At 44.1% G+C, this 17,791-nt stretch overlaps 1 protein-coding gene across 8 annotated transcripts in view; it reads left to right on the top strand.

The window, feature by feature from the left end:
- ZNF827 (zinc finger protein 827) overlaps window positions 1–17,791 on the top strand; it is a 169,061-nt gene that overhangs the window by 27,071 nt on the left and 124,199 nt on the right. For all 8 annotated transcript variants that reach the window (XM_079772249.1, XM_079772250.1, XM_079772254.1 and 5 more), the window contains exons 2-3: window positions 3,370–4,428; window positions 13,363–13,535. In XM_079772249.1, the coding sequence (XP_079628375.1) occupies window positions 3,370–4,428; window positions 13,363–13,535 (1,232 nt within the window). The remainder of the gene's footprint in view (window positions 1–3,369; window positions 4,429–13,362; window positions 13,536–17,791) is intronic.

Consider the following 17,791-nt stretch of genomic DNA (forward strand, 5'->3'; position numbering starts at 1 on the left):
TATCATTCAAGAATGTTCTGATCTCCTTATCACTGTTGGATAGGATTAGAGGGAGTTGACAACTTCTTTAGTTTTTGACACACTTATCCGTTTCAGCACGTTGAAGGGGGAATATTCTTGCACGCTGAGGGTGTACATGGAGGAGGTCGGAATGAGGCTTTGCCTTTGGGGCTTTACCAATAGATGTTGCTGAATTGTCTAGGCATTTGAATCAATATTTGACCAACTGCAGCTAAGGAAGAGGCAGAGAGGAGATGGAGAGATAAGGGTATAAGAAATAATGGGCATTTACCTCTTAAATGTTTATCTCAAGATAGAGTGAACGCTGTCCTTATCTAAGAGATTTCTCTTGCTGATTTCTGTCTCAAGAGGGTGGAAGGATGGACAAGTGGAGTTGCGCAGACAGAGCTCACGAGAAACTGCTATTCAGAGTGCGTCTGGTAGAGAACGCTGAGCTCCGTGTTGAGAGATTTGGGTTCTTGGTTTGGGCAGTAGCACTAAATAGCTGTATATCTTTGATCCAACGGGGTAACTTTGGTAATATTTAAAGTCTCAGTAAAATCACAGGTCTGTACATGTGACTGTCATTCTTTGTGGTTCTCAAAACCCTGATCTTACATATAACTTTGCCTTATAGCAAAGTTCCAGACCAGTCTTGCCTATCCGGAGCTACTCTAGTTGGACAAAAATATAATCTGACAGTATTTACTTTTGAATCTCTCTGTTTTCTTATGTTAGTTCATTTAGCGAATATTGATAAAGATTGAAGAAGAGATTCTTCAAGGAGATATTCAGCTAATTCTCACTGTAGTGATTTTTAAATCATAATCCCATCGATTCTCCTGAAGGATGAGATGTTTGATCTGAAATCAAGAAAGGTGGTTTGCCAGAGGAACGAAAAATTAGCCCAATTGTTGAAATGGAGGTGGGCTGCTTGGTGTTCGGTAAAAGGCACCTCCACTGGGGAGAGGAGTTATTCAGGGTCCCGCTGGATTCAGGACTGATGAAGAATGCTGAAATCCAGTGGGAAGAAGGAAATGTGGCAAATCACAAGGAACCAGGCTGTTTTTAAAAGAGAAAATTCAATTTTATCTGCTTTTCCCCAGCAAATTTCATTTGATATTTTACGTTTTCTTGATAACTTAATAAAGACTCTCAGGAAAGAGTTGTAAAACTTTAGTGAAAGAGAATTTGTCATTTGTGACATTGCTTCTCCAGATAGCATGGGAAGATCAATGTATTAGCTTGTAGTTCATGCATTCCCAGTTCTAGCTATTTCTATTCAGAAAAGACAGCATGTTATATAACAAAACTTGGCACAGTGGGGGGTTCTGGCTCAATCCCTAAACATTCATTGAACTGTGCTAGGAACCAGGCGTTGCATTGGGCACAGAGTGGGATATGTAGATAATAAATCCCTGCCTTCAAGGAACACCACTACTTACCTTTCAGAAGATAAACCAATAGCAGACAGATAATGAAGAGTGATGTAAAAGCAAAATAAACAAAGCACAGGAATGTTGGCCCTGCATTCAAAATAGGCACAGAATCAGCTGCTTGTCACCTCCTGTACCACCTTGAGCTGCCCCCCTGCCCCCACCCTCATGCCTGAATTTCCACCTGGCAGCCAAAACAATCCTTTGAAAATGTAAGTCGAGTCATTTGACTCCCTGCCCCAAACCCTCCAGTGGTTCCTGATTTCACCAGATGCCCAAGACCTTTTCAGTAGTTGACAGAGTCCCACTGACATGCACAGCCTCCTTCACAATTCTCTCTTCCTCTTTCTCTGACTTCTTCCCCCACTGCTCTGAATCCCACTCACCCCACCCTACCCACACGGTCTTGCTTGCTGTTCCATGGACATGCCAAGCATCTTCCCACAGTGACGCCCCCTGCGTGGGACTCTCCTAGAGATCTGCATGAACCACTCCTCACTTCTTTCCAGTCTTTGCTCCGAGGTCGCCACCTCAGTGAAGCCTCACCCTGACCCCCTATTTAAAACTGCACCTCACCTCTTGTCCGTGACCCACCACCCTCCTTGGCCTGCTCTGTATGTTTTCCAAAGCACTTGTCACTCTCTGGCTTACTCTATGACTTATAATTTATTAACTTTGTGTAACAGCTGTCTCCTTCCACTGAAATGTAAGATCCAAGAAGGCAGGATCTTTGTTTTGCTCAATGTTGTTCAATCTAGAACAATCGAGAACAATGCCTGGCATGCAGCAGGTAGTCCATAACTATTTGTTGAATACGTGAGTGAATGAATGAGAAGGAGAGATTGATTCTGACTGGGAGTTCTGGGGAGAATCATGAGGAAGAAACCTTTGAGCTGAGTGTTGAAGGATGAGCAGAATTGGACATTCGGGTTTTCTGGGGAAAGACATTCCAGATAGAAGGAATATTTTGAGCAAAAGTAGAAAAGTGACAGACCACATGAGTGCTCCTGAAATGGCAGGGAGTCCCAGCTGACAGGTGCTTGGGGCAGGGGGGTGGGTGGGTGGGTGTGGACACTGAGAGTGGGAGTAAGTGGGTGGATAAATTAATGGATAGAAAATAATTAAAGGGGACTCTTAGTGGAGTGAGGGGCCGAATTACTAATCTCTGCCTGGGATAAGGTGGCAACATGTCGGTGAGGGGAATCAAGGACTCTCAGCCAAGTAGCATGGGTAATGTGGCAGATACGGTCATTTTAAGAAATCAGTCATGTGAAAAGTGTTTGCCAGAGAGACTTGATTTTTATATAGCACTCGACCATCCTCAAAACGTGGTCACATGTTTATTTTGATTCAAGCTTCATAAGAACTGGGTGAAGTTGTTAAAATACATACATTTTTAATAAACTTAAAATAAAAAAACGAATTGCATCTTACATCAACCCAGCTCAGTGCCTTGCCTGAGGTGGCGGAGATAGGACGTGGGGAAGCGGCTTGGCACTGTCTGTCTCCCAGCCAGCGTTTCCCCACTCTGCCAGCTGCCTCTCTCATTCTGACTCGAGACTAAAGATATCATGCTGGTTTTCTCACAAGGGTACACGCTCCTTCCCATTTCCCCGTGTCACTGAAAATAGCAGTTGCCTCTGTCCCAGGTCCCTTTTTCCTCTTTCCTCCTTTTCCCTCTCCACGGATCTGGCATCGTTTTTAGAAAGGGTAACGCGTGTGGTAAGTGGGTGTGTTTCTCCCTCGGCCGGTGCAGCATTTTACCTTCTCGCTTACGCCAAGGCGGTCTGACTCAGCACCTGCCGTTCTGGCTCAGGCCGCTGCCGGCTTTCATGTGGTTCCTGGGTGGAAGGGAAGAGGAAGCGTGTTGCGCGTCTGCAGCCTCGCCTGTGGCTCGCTTTGGGAGTAAACCCGGTCTTCTTCATTCCCCCAGATGGTAGTAGGCAGGACGAGGCGGAGGGCGAGCTCAGTGAAGGAGAGCCCTGGTATGGAAACTCCTCCGAGACTCCGTCCGAAGCATCCTATGGCGAGGTCCAGGAGAACTATACGTTGTCTCTGGAGGACCGGATCCAGGAGCAGTCCACCTCCCCGGACACCTCCTTGGGAAGCGCCACGCCCAGCAGCCACACGCTGGAGCTGGTGGCCCTCGACGGCGACGTCCTGCGAGACTCCCTGCCGTGCCAGGACCACCTGTCCCCCGGCCTGTCCTCTTTGTGCGACGACGACTCCCCGGGCTCCACGAAACCTCTGAGCAGCAACCTGAGGCGGCTGCTGGAGGCCGGGTCCCTCAAACTCGACACCACCACCGCCCCCACCACCACCACCACGGCCAATGGCAGGGTGGAGTCCCCGGTGGCCGTGGGCCCCAGCCTCTCCTTTTCCCCGCCGGCCCACCACGCCCAGCAGCTCAGTGTCCTGGCCAGGAAGCTGGCCGAGAAGCAGGAACAGAATGACCAATACACTCCGGGCAGCCGCTTCCTATGGAATCAAGGTAAGTGGTTGCCACACCCAACCACCACCTGCGGCTTGTCCCCGGACTCGGCCATCCTCAAGCTGAAAGCTGCCGCCAACGCCGTCCTGCAGGACAAGTCCCTCGCCAGGGCCGAGGAGACCCTGCGGTTTGAGTCCTTCTCCTCCCCTTTCAGCTCCCAGTCGGCCAGCTCCACCCTGGCCGCCTTGTCCAAGAAAGTCAGCGAGAGAAGCCTGACTCCCTGCCAGGAGCACCCCCCTCCGGCCAGCCCTTTCCTCTCCCTGGCTTCCATGACCTCCTCGGCCGCCCTGCTCAAGGAGGTCGCAGCCAGGGCTGCGGGGAGTCTGCTGGCTGAGAAGTCGTCCCTGGTGCCCGAGGACCCCCTACCGCCACCGCCTTCGGAGAAGATGCAGGAGAAGGTGACCCCCCCACCGCCGCCGCCGCCGCCGCCGCAGCCACAATCCTTGGAATTATTGTTACTCCCGGTTCCCAAGGGAAGAGTTTCTAAGCCCTCCAACTCAGGTATGGAATCTTTTCTTTCAGTCACTGTGTTCGTCTTCCTGGCTGTAGATTGCTAAGTCCTCTTATTTCATTGAAAACATGTTTTATTTTATTTTATTTTTTTGCCTTGTTCGGTTGGGTTTCGCATCTGATCTGTGGCGGGAATGAAAAAGCAGGCGCACAACAAAGTGCTGTAACTAAGCAGGGTAGTGGTTTTCCCGCATGCGTGACACAAAGGCTTCACAAATGGCTCCATTTTTGAAAGGTAATGAATAATCTTAGCGAGATACAGTACTCTCCTCCCTTTCATAGAAGTGATTTTTTTTTTTTTCATTACCAAGTTCAGGCTAGGTCCGTACGAGACATATTTAATGGGCTAGATCAAAGCATCTTTGTCATGAATTGCGTGGCATCACTGAACATGGGTGGGGGGAACCGCTTTTGAAACCTTGGACAAGCCCATCCTTCCCGCTGCCTCCATCACAAATGGGCTTTTGTACAGTCAGTAACTCCTCTGCCCTAATTTATCACACTGCATACTTTTATGTTAGCATTCTTATTACCTTTCTGTGGAATTTAAGCGCTTTTCACTGATCCTGCCCTGGTATAATTTCTTGTCATCCACGAAACTCTGAAGAATATTGTCATTCAGACATAATCAAAGCATTTCCTGCCAGTGCTGTATGTTCTTCCAACCCAATCAGATTCTGAAGGAATGTGCATGTGGAAAATCTGAATCATGAGCGTTTCTCGTGGGGACAGCTTTTCCAAAGGAGAAGTCGCTATCGTATAGAGGGAGTTATTCATCTGAGGGAGGCATTTAGTCACTTGCGTCCTCACAGTGGAAACATCATTTCTTGGACTGGTTTGTTGTTCATCTGTGCGCACGGTAAGTATAAGGTCGTGGAGATGGACGTATGGAGTTTCCGAGGTCTCCCGAGGATATCCTGCCAGACAAGAACAGGAAGCAGGCTCTGTGTGTCCTCAGCAGTGTAAACACTGCCGTTGTGTGTCTAGCTGGCTTTGATTATTGCAGCCGCATTGATGAAGAGTGTTGAGAATGGCAAATAATTGACTGAACGATCCCAGCTAACATCAGTGTGGCGCATTTATGACAGATTTCCATTTAAATTGCTGAGTGAGCTATACACACTAATTATAATTACTTTAAAACTTGTGTAAACAGCAGAATACAACGAGGAAAATGGATCTCTGGAACTTTTATGACTCCAAGCCATCCAAGTGGTTCACGCCAGAGTTTCCAAAGTGTCAATAAAATCCTGAAGTGTTTATCAGTTCTGAGTATCATTTCTCCTCACTTCTCACCTGCCATCTGGTGAAATAGAGAGAGAAATGGCTAATATTTGGAAACAAGGAGAAGAGCAGAGGGAGCTGGGCAATCTTGCCATGGAATCAATCACTCCTGGTTTATGGAAATTTTATTTAGGGTAGAAGCAGAAAGAGAGGCATGGCTCTACGTCATATATAATTTTATAAATATTCTCTGCAGCTGGTGATCGAATACACGGACTAATGGTGCTTGCACTGTAAATTCTCCTGGACATTAGTTACTTGGAAAAGCTTATATAAAATGAATAATAGACTTCATTTGACTGAAGCATTGGAAAAAGGTAGCATAAAACTGTGCCTCCTGAAAAACTAGTGGCTTTGTCAATTTATAGTGTCTTGGGAATAATCAGCAATAGTTGTGAGGTATGACTTTTTTCATTCCACTGACTAGATGCATATAAAGATAAGGAAGAGGCCATGAGCTCCCCGTGGGTTTAAATGCACTGAGTTCATGCCAGCATCTGAATGAGCTTCTCTCAGCAGGATTCAATATGGAGATCTATAAGAAATCTTTTTTTTTTCTTTTCTTCTTACTGAATTTATTCTATTGCTGAAACACTTAATATTTTAATCAATGAATGTTTAAAATGTTCACATTGAAGGAGGACAGGCAGGAACCGCTTGGAGTGGGGCTCGGCTGTTGATTGTTGCTGGGTCCCGGTTTTCAGGCCTCTGTTCACAATCCAAGGCTTGGTGAAGCAGCTCCACTGATGGAGTCATAGCATTAAAAAACCATTCGTTTTGCCAAACTCACGCGAGAGGAGAGATCACTGCAGAGGAAAACACAAGGGCTCTGGAAATGGTCATTCGAAAAATGCCCTGTGCATCCACATGGACGCATCCTGAATCTCCGTGCACGTTTCATTTGAAGCGAATGCCATCCCTTCCCAGCATCCTAACCAGATTATGGGCTGAGAAGGCGTTGCTAAAAACATCTAACTTTGTTGCTTATCTTTATATCATGGAGAGATGATTTGGTTAGTGGTACTTGGATCACTGATTTTTTAATCTGAGGACTGGAAGGGAAAGTGTGTCTTTGCTACCTGCCTCCCCCCCCCCCCCCCCGCCCCCCGCCTCCCCTTTATACACTATTCTGCTGGTTTCAGGGCAACCTGGGGGCTGGATTCGGATGTCACTTGGCTTTACCTAAAAAGCATTTGTGGGGATGTGGTGAGATGTTTCTAAACATTTCATATTCTATTTTTTCCCCCTTTACCTTAGAAAGAAATCTTAGTTTAATGCAAAAGAGATAGGTGGGATTGATTTCTCACAGCAAGAAGAAAATTCTGATTCTGTTGCTTAATCACTTAAATAAACAAAACAAATCCACAAAAATAAACTACACACCATCCTGACTTCAAGCAGGGCTTCCATTTCCAAGCTATTTCTCAAAATGTTGCAAAAAGGGCATATCAAGTTAATTCTAGAGTTACAAAGAGGTATGTGCTAGAAAAGCCAGTGTATTGAGTAATTTAGACTCAGGCATTTCTTTGCCCTTCTTCAGGTCAAGGGAAGTCCAAACCATGAAAAAAATAAGTGTCTTTTAGGTCTGGCCTTATTCCTCTTTTTTGAATAGGATTCGGTAGTTGCCAGGTCATGGTGTATTTAATTCCTTAAAGGATCCACTCCTCAGCAGCCGTTCCCCCTGCAAGACAGACGTGACACTGGAGGAGGAGGTTTCTTTCATGTGCCCCTGTGCCCCGGCACATGCTACACCGCTCCTCTGAAAGGGGACACGATGGAAGGAAGATTATGTCCGTTTGCTCTAAAGATAAATGTCACACATTGACTCCATTCTCTTTGAAGCTACAGTTCTGTTGCAGCTCAGAAAAAAATAAATGGTTTTTATTTTAAAGACAAAGTTTTTTTGTTTGTTTTTTTGTGGAAGACCAACAAGATTCTCAGAATGCCAGGCTCCTAGTTAAATAACAAGGAGACTTTCAGAGACAGGGTCTCCAAAAACATCTTCATTTTCTGCCTAAAATCTAAACATGCTTAGAAGCAAGCTGGTCTCATACATCTGAAGGCTCAGACTACTTCTTGGGTCAGTAGACAGGGGGTGTTTGGCTGCTGTTTTCTGTCATATTTACATGATGTTATTAACATTGTTGCAAAAGCATAGAGACCCCTAACAGTGAGGGAACCTCTTCTGATACTCCTCTCAGGTTCATGGTTATTCTGGCTATAATCTGGGAATGCTTGCATGCAGGACCTTGCTTAGAAAATTCACTTTTAATCAAGATTCAGATCTGTCGCTGATCTCAATTATATTTTTGCAGTGACTCAAATGGAGACTGCCTCTAGATATCTGACTTCTGAGTTTTATCGAATACTTACCAGTTATTAAAATATGCACTGATATTATCAATGTCCATAACAGCAGATAAACACAGTGGTATCCATCGCTAACATAGTTTTTTTTTACTTCCCTAAAATAGCATTTGAGAGACATGCCCACAAAATTCTATGAAAAGATATTAAATCCGTGTGTATATTGCCGTTAGGAAGAGGGATGGGTCCCCTTACACAGGTGTGCACTGGTGGGTTGGCAGGCCCAGAGTGGAGATGGTGATGATGCCTGGATTATGCACACCTGGGATCAGCCGGCGTCTTGTCCTCCTTCTATGCGTGTGGTAAGGTTTGTATGCAAAAACTACCCACCTGCAAAGTACCTTGATTTTCTGCAAATTGTTACATAGGATCTAACAAGAGAAAGTTTAATTGCAAAGCCTACAGAATAATTACATTTATTTTAAAAAAAATACCTTCCTTAAATTAAAGCAAGTCAGTTACTATGATTTTTTTTTCTTTTTTAGACCAATGAAGTATTGGTGGTGTTGCTTTTTGCGTTCATAGACAGACAGACAGACAACAGGGTAGAGCACCAAACAGAAGTGAAAAGATTGGCTCTAGTGCCCCCCTCTCCGCGCCCCCCCCCGCCCTTCCCCCCGATTCTGTAGTCACTTCAGTTTCTTCATCTCTAAACTGAGCTGGTTGGGAATTATCCTCAGGACTCCTTCCTGCTGAAAAATTCCTTTGTTTTACTTTCTGTGTATTTTTAATTCCATCAACTAAAAAATAAAAACAATTAAACAAAATTTTTTATTAAATATATTCCTTCTTAAAATTCACGCTCAAACCTCCTACAAGATCATTTCTGTCTTGGGCAGATCTGGTCCATTGCAGATAGTTTAAACATGTATCATTGTACTTTATTAACAATGTCATCACACTGTGCATTTTTCATATAAGCTGCTCCAGGTTCACTTTGGAAATGGGTCGAGGTGTAAGTACACAAAGATCCAGCCCCCTCTTTATACACCGTCCATTCACGAGGTGTATTGGCTCCTGTGTGAAAGGCATGCACTCTTGGGCTAACCCCACTTGCACTGGGACTTACTGGCAGCTTCCTGTATCTTTTACTTTCATGCCCAGTGCTCATTTCTCTTTCCATATTCTTGACCCAGCCCTTTCCACTTAATCTTATTAACAGCCTGACACACAGTTACGGAATTGTATGTTGTCCCGGCACTGTTTTGGATGCTGGAGACACAAAGATGAGGACTTCCAGCCTTGCCCCAGCCAGCTCCCCTCTCCAGCCTCTTCTCTCCTCCTGTTTTCTCCATCTCTTTGGTTTCCTGCCAAGCTGAATTTGGCCCTCAGAATTCTGTCTGGGCTGAGCCAGACCCTACCTGAGCACCACAACGGACCCTTGCTCTTTTATTCCTCTGGGCTCCAGGGATAAACTACCATGTCGGGCCAGGCCCTAAGCTATGTATTTATTATGTGATGCCAGTTGTTTAAATTTACGTCTGCTCTAATGGTGAGTTTTCTGCTTTGGAGGGCATGACCAGAGTTTATTGTCACTACTATTACTATTACAGCTGCTCCCAATAGCTTCCATTTACTGCGTGACGGGCATTTCACACACATTTATTATCTCCTTTATTCCAATAATATTATTGCCTATAAAGAGAGCATGTTTTCTTCAAAGTAACAAATTAGCAGCTATCCATTCCACTGGGTCGATTAGCATCTGATGGGATTTAGTTTTGTTTGCTGTGATAATAATTAGCTAGAGATATATTGGGGGGAAATTGTTTATCAGACAGTTGTAAACGAGGTAAATTCCTGAACATTTCAATCCGATTGCCTCAAGAATGTGTGGCTTATTCTGAGGAAGTGGTCACATTTCCTTAGGCTGTACATTTGGGTGAAACAGCTGTCAGCTCCTTGAAAATAGTTTGGCACACGAAATAGAATACATCCTCACTTCCTCCCTTCTCCAAGTAGTTCCCATCATATGCACATGCAGGACATCCTACTGAACCATGAAATCCTTTTTCTTGAATAAATAAAAATGCAGATCTTATCAGGGGAGATTACTGGCCAACTTTGAAGATGGATCATTGTTTTCTAGTTACTTTTACCATTTGGATTGTTTTCTTCCTTTCTTGCCGTGACCAGTTAAAAATTTCAAACAGTTGTAGTAGCATAGCTGTTTGACCACATGAATTGGGGTTAGTTTCTTTCCATTGGGGCTGTTCTAATTTTTTCCCCCGTCAGTCCAAGGATACCCTAATTGGTACATGATTCATATGTGTTTTGGTATTCATTAAAACTTAGGAAGCATAGCTCCAAAATAAAATAGATTTACGTGAAATATTAATATGCAGGGTTTATGCAGTGTACTCTGAGCTGCATTTGCAAAATAGAGTAGTTGATGAGGATGGGGGCTGGGGGTGGTCACGTCAGGCAAGGCAAGGTGTCCAGGGAAACCAGCTGCGTTCCTTTTGTCACTTCATGCCTTTTTATTGCCTTCCTATGATGTGCCATGAAACCTCAGGTCAGTGGAGGACAGCTCAGTTTTTCTCTCCTCTCCCAGACAATTCTGTAAAATTAGGCAGTTCAGGGTTTATGCCGTGGGAAGTACTTACTGAAGATGGGGTTGGTGGCAGCCTGTTTGTGTGCCTCTTTCTCACTACTTTGATATTCTCTTATAACCCAAATACACATCATTATCGGTCCCTTCTCCTCCTGCTTATGACAATAATCTCACCAGAAGCCTGATTCAGTCTTTCCTCTCCAATCTGTTGTTCAACACGTGGTTTTTTGCCATCAAGACACCAGAGTGAAGGAAATGACAGTGAAGGACAGAAAATGAGAGGCCCAGTTAGGGGTAGGACTCCAGGTCAGCAGAAGCAGTCAACAGGAACAGACAGCAGGAGAGCCCTGGTGGGTTCATAAAAACAGGTGCTCACGAGGCGTGCTTTTCCTGGAGTGGAAGGAACCCTCATTCCTGCCCGTCCCACAGTCGGAAGAGGAAATACTCGTGATGGAACATGTCACAAGTAGAGTTTCCAGGCTTGAAGGGTATATTTTTAGATAGAGGAGTCTTTTTCAAGTTACGTGGTTAAGCTAAGCAATATGGCCTATGATTAGTGTATTAGTAAAACAGCATTTTGGAATGACCTAGCTTTATTCCAGAACCCTTCTGGTTCCATCTATTTTAAGTGGTTCTTTGCGTGTGGGGACTCAGTTGACTAAATGAAAAATATAAAATTATTTTAAAGCTCACACTTGGGAATATTTCCCTTTAAAATGATACAAGTAACAAGTGCATTAAGCAAATTCAAATAGTATAGAGGACTATAAAATGAAAGTGAAAGCTTCCCTCCCTGACCCCCTGTCTTTTAATCCCCAGTCTTTCAGAGTTTAAGTGTTTAATGGTTTCTGGGTATGCTTCCGGACAATTTTCATACACATGAAAGGGTGTCCTTTTTTTGTTTGTTTCATTTATTCAACCCATTCTTCCTACTCACCCTCTTTTTTTTTTTTTGCTCAAGTATTTTAAAGCAAATCATAGACATCATATCCATTTGCCTGTAAATATTTCCATATGTATTTCCAACAGATAAGGACTTTAAAAAATAGCCATAGTGACTATGATCACATCTAACAGGATCAACAATTGCTTCATGATATTATGGAACACCCAGGCTATAATCAGTATTTCCTCAACTTATCTCAAAAGTGTTATTTTATCATTCTATAGCCAGGATCTAAATAAGCTTCACACCGTGCATTTTCTATAAGTGTCTTAAGTGTCTTTTCATCCGTAACCCCTGCTCTTTTAAAATGTCATTTCCTTGTTGAAGAGACTGTGCCATTTGTCCTGCAGACTTTCCCACACTGCGAGTTGGGCTGACTCCGTCCCCTTTGTGTGTTTAACATGTGGCTGTTTCAATCACCTGTATTTCCAGTGAACTGCTAGTTCGATAGAGGCCTGATTAAATTTTTGTAAGAATATTTCATAGATGGCTTATCAGAAGGCGCACAATGTCTGTTTCCTTTTTAGTGATGTTAAGATTAATCAGTGGTTGTATGTGTTGTCAGCTTGATCCATCCTCTGTAAAGTTCCCTGTCAACCTTTCCCCTCATGGTTTAAACAGCAATTGATTCCCATTTTCTAGAAAACAAAAATAGAAACACCCTAGACATAGTTTTATGTCTTGCTTTATCCACTAACTCTTTAATGTCTTGGGCATGTTTCTATATTGGCTTCTATAGACATATCTCATTTTTAAAATATAGCTTCACAGATCATATTTTATGAGCATATTATAATTTATGTAACCTTTAGCAAATATTTCTGACCCTTCATGATTTAGAAAGGAAAGCTTGAGGCCTGAACTCTACCTGCTTTGATGGTTTATATTTTCCAACGCCAAGGCTGGTGTGGCCCTGACCAATATCAACTGGTAGACGAGACAGGTAGCAACTCAGTGGCCCAGCAGACCCCTTCCCTGTGGAGATGTTGGAGGAGAGAGTGAGCTTAGCTTTCCTTGGAGGAACCAGTTGGTTTGTTTGCTTTTCTGAAAAATTGAAGCAGGTGTGACCGCCTGGTTGGTAGCTTTTCCTGAAGTGGGCAGTGGGGCCCCATGGCAGTGCAGGGGAAGGCAGTGCATCTTGTTAGTGGCAGCCAGAGGGGCAGAAATAAGAGGGTAAAACCCTGACCTTAAGACCCCCGATGGCTAAATTGGCAGCAGCAGATGCTCAGGCCATAACTAAATGAGTCAGCAGTAGGGATCCTAACATCTGCCTCCACGGAGTCGGTGTGTGAGGTTGACGATGGCCATTAGGTTTCTGCTGTGCTACAGTGCATTCTTCTCTGTCCCGTTTGATTTGTCTTTATTTCTTGCCATTTTCCAAGTTCAGGAATCCATAGATGGACTTGAGTCTGGCAGCTTCCTTCAGAAAACAAAGTCCCTGAATTGAGGCTACTCTGGGCTGAGCAAGGACAGGCCTAGCGACGTCCCTTTGCAGATGTCTTCCTAAGTGTGGGATGGCCTTCGGAAGTTACACTTTCACAAGGCAGGGCAGTCAGATTTTGAAAAATGGAACCCAGATGGAAGTCATGAGATGAATGTGGGCTTGTTCCTGAAGAAAAGCAGCAAGAAAACCTCCTGGATAAAGTCTTGAGATTGCCAGGGGGAAAAAAATCAAGTCATTTTTAGTGTTCCTTATATAGCAATGCATGTGAATTAGTGCTGGATGCAGTGTGCCTTTTCGTTTTCCTTAATTTTCCTTTCTCTTTCTTCCAAGCCTCAGAAGAGGAAAGCGGAAAGCCTTTCCAGTGTCCAATATGTGGTTTGGTTATAAAAAGGAAGAGCTACTGGAAGCGGCACATGGTGATTCACACAGGTTTAAAAAGTCATCAATGCCCGCTCTGCCCATTCCGGTGTGCTCGCAAGGACAATCTCAAATCCCATATGAAGGTAAGCCAGCCGCAGACAGCCCTTCCGATGAGGCAGGTACCTTCAAGCATGAGAGGGGCTTTTTGTGGATGACAGTGCTCAAGGTTACAAGGTAGAATGCAATGGAAATGAAGCACCTTGCAAAGAGTCTTCTTGTGAAGGTCTTCGTTTCCAGTTTACAACCAGGAACAGAGAGAAGCTTCAATATCCAAATAACATACGTGGTGGAGAGCCACCCCTCTTTGGGGAGCAGCAGCCTAACCTGGCCTTGCATGGTGATGCATTTCTGGGGTGCCTGGAGGGGCAGAAAGAGTATAGGAAGGGCTACTGGACCTGTGCCCAAAGAGAGGGTGCTTGGACCGGCTCCCCTTCCTGGCGAGACTGCCCTCTTCTGCTTACAAACCCAGAGGAACACCCAGAAACACCTTATAGGAGGTGGGAGGACACTAAAGGACGCCTGGGCTTCAACGCTAGCCCTGAGGAGGGCTCAGGGCTATTCCTGACAAGACTGAGTCCTCCCCAAGGCTGTCAGGGTTTAAGCTGTCATAATTTCCAAGAACCCACTTACCCAACATGCAAGGATTTTGTTTTCAATGTCCTATTGAAAACAGTTTGGCTTGCACCTGTAATAGACATTAAATAGAGTCTACGTGTCACTCAAGTGAGTGGGGGAAAACTTAGTCGTCTAAGACTTAGCAAACTCCACTAATACTAAGGGTTTTGTCTGAAATTCAAGGAAGAAACTCATGAGATCAAAAGAGCGTGTGCTTTTGAATTTGATAGACCCACATTTAAATCTTATTGTGCAATTATCTAGCTAAGTGGCCTTGAGCAAATGAGCCCTTAGACTTAATTTTATCATCTGTTAAATGGGAACAATAATGTTGAGAAGAGCTGTTATTAGTATTTAAGGAGATAATATTAGTAAAGTATCTGACACAGGAATGTTCTTTAATAGGTATGTAATTTCAACAACTATCATCTAACACCTTAATAATAACAAGTAATTTTTATTGATATTTTCAATATGGTTTGACTGTTGATGTTGTTTATAAAGTTCTTACTTTCCTGCCGTAAGAAGTATAGTGTATGTACATAATTAAGAATTTGCTTTATTTTAAATCTTGTTAGTAATCACTGTTAAGAATTGTAGCTCTGACAAAGTATGATCAGACGGAACCTCTATTGACTTTAGGCAATAGCTCAGAAGATTAAAAAAAATTAAATCCATGGTGTAATTTGTTTTCTATCATTTGCCTTTTTATTTCTCCTGGGAGTGGCATGCCCTTCATCTTCAGAATCCATTTAACCAGGCGTTCTGGTTGGTTGAATTTTAGTGAGCCTGCTTAGTTTTTACTTTAACCCTCCTCATCCTCCATCACCTCTTCCCAAAGTAAAATCTCATATTTTACACCTGTAAAGTGGATTTCGTTAGCGGGATGAGACTTCAAAAGAAACGTCTTTAAAACTAAAATTTGTTTTCGTGACTGTGCCCTACACTGCGTTCAGAAGTCAGGTCTGGCAAATTTAAAGCTTCAGTGAGCAGAAAACTTGCATCTTGCCTGACACCTTGTAAGCTTGGTTTCAGCTCAGGGTCACTTAAAACAACCTATTTATAAACCCGTGGAAAAAAAAGCTGGGTTTTCAAGAGCAGGAACTACTGACCCTGAAACTACAGGGAGATGAGTTGGGTGCCTTGATGATACAGACAGTCGGCCATGACAGTGTTACTGATGAGAGTGGCAAGGGCTTTGCGGGTCGTGGGGTCTTAGAAGGCTTTCAGAACAAATCAATAACCAGTACAATAAAGCTGTGTGCGAAATTACTACTTTATTCACACTCATTGTGTCCTAACCTGTTGAGCTCCAACTGAGCTTTTGATAAGGGAAGTGTGAGAAGGGCTCATACAAGTTTAATTTTATCAAACGGTGTACTGTTTCTTTTCTCTGCTCTACACCTCACTCATGGGCCTCTCTCTTCTTTTTTTTTAATTCTTCAATCAAATTCATGGTTTTATTTTCATTGGACGTACTTGAATTTGGCTACATTTTGAAAATAGAGTCCACAGGGAAACAGGACGGCTATGGTTTTAGGAGGAGAGAGCCTCAGCTGCCTTGACCAGAGATTACAAAGATGGAGAGATTTTCTAAAACAATTTCTGCCGAAGAAGTGGGGGCAGCATAGCCTATAGATTAACATCTCATGTGGTCATAAGAACCTTAGTTAGAATCTCAGTTCCACGACTTTTGGTAGCTGTGCGACTCTGGGCAAATCATTTAACCTCTCAAGCTTCCATTTCTGGTCATGGAGATACTAATAATTCGGTCTGTCTCATGGAGTTGTTATAATAGTTAAACGAGATAATGGACATGAGCCACTTAACACAGAGCCCAGGGTGGAGAAACACTAGGTAAATGTAGCTAATATAGTAATTATTGCCTGAAAGCCACCAGAATATATATTAACATTTACATTTAGAAATAAATTAGTGACATGGACTAAAACATTTCTCTAAAATGAATTTCATTGCTTTTCTCTTTTTATGATATATCTTTAATGTTGAGAATTTAGAAAAACCAATAAATGAAAAGCATATAATATTGACCCATAATCTCATCACACATAGAATTAACCCTTAGTGAAATTCTAATGCAACTCTATCCATATTCATTATATGGATTTATTTAAGAAAAAAAAAATGGGTTTCCACTTTGTTTGTTCAACACATATAGTGTTAGCCTGTTCTGGGTGCTGGGCACTGTGTGTTTTCCTAAGCCTGCCTTTCCCCTTCAGTATACCGTGCAAGTGTTTTTATGAGCAGTGGCGGAAGGAGATGTAAATGCCTCCAGCTTCCTCGGGGTTATCTTAGATTTCCATTAAGTCTTTTACAACTTTCCTGGATGAGTGAGCATACAGGGATTAAATAGGACATTCATAAGCTGAAATTGGACAGAAAAAGGTGAGGAGGACTGCTAAGATAAAGAACATGGGTGAAGGAGTGGCAAGAGAGTGGACAAGAGTCAGGGCACCTAGCTCTGCTGGTCCCGGGCCTGCCTTCTAAGGAGCTGGGACGCGTGGGTAAGCCCTTGCCGGCTGGCCAGGTCCCCCAAGGGCGGTGGAGTAGATGTTTCCCAAGGTTTCCTCCTATTCATCCGACTGAGGAGATGGACCGAATGATATAACAGCACCTTCACGTCCCACCCCTTAGGGCGGGGATGTGCTTTTCGTGCAAAATGACCAGTCAGTAAGGACTCCACCATGTGGCCTGGAAAGAATGACATGCTTCAGACAAGTGTGCTTTGAAGTCCGTGTTAAGCTAAAGAGAATAAAAATGGTAACAGAAAGTGCTTTTTGGTCTGGAGAGGCTGGAGCTAAAACCTCTCCAAGGTCAAATGTGGCCCCTAGCCCCTTTGGGAGGGTGTAGCTCAAATAGAATTGTGAGTGAGAAAGTCAAGTCCACATCCACTGCTTTTCCTTAAAGCGGTCACTAACATTTCCCCACAACTAAATGCAGCAAGGCCAGGACCTGGTGGGAAGGCCGCCTGGTAAACACTTGCATGCGGACTCTTTTCCAGCCGGGCTCCCCTTCGGCTCCAGAACCCGTGCTCACTCCCGGTGCCTTTCCGTCTTCCAGAAGCTGCTTCGGGGGCTTCTGTTCTTGGGTTTGCTCCTGTCCTCTCCCGGGTCAGTAGATGTAAGGACACTTCGGAAATGGAATTCTCCCGGGGACGCCCCGAGCTTTCTGCCTTGTGACCTTTACCACCTGGTTGCAGGGCAGGCTGTGGGCAGCACCTGCCAGGGTCTCCTGGGGCGGTGACCTGACCCCGGGTGCCTGCTTCTGCGTGAATTGAGTGGAGAGGTGGCAGGGAAATCATACGATTCAGTGAGAAGACAAATGAACCCATCAGCTCCAGAGTGCAGTCCCTTTGTTGAAAAAGAGCAGAGCGGGGTGATGGTGTTCGCCGCCAGGGATGGTGTGACAGTGTTGACAGTGTGGCATCCCAGCCCAGGGCCCCCACCCCCACCCCCAGACCTGGTAGGGAAAGGCTTTCATGAGCAAGGCTTTGCTGCCACTGAAGTTAAGTTAATATGGTGATTTCTGTTGAGAAAGTCATGCTTTGGGGGACCCAGAATCTCTTCTGTTGTTTTTTTCAAAAAGCCACAGTGGGGTGCTGTGGCGACAGGATCTCACCATTAACGTTTAATTTCTTTGCTTTTGTTGGTCACTTAACATTATTTAAAAGTATGTTTTGGCTGGTGAATAATACTTTTGGATT

This window comes from Cnephaeus nilssonii, assembly GCF_951640355.1.
Source record: "Cnephaeus nilssonii genome assembly, chromosome: 5".
Classification (NCBI taxonomy): Eukaryota; Metazoa; Chordata; class Mammalia; order Chiroptera; family Vespertilionidae; genus Cnephaeus; species Cnephaeus nilssonii.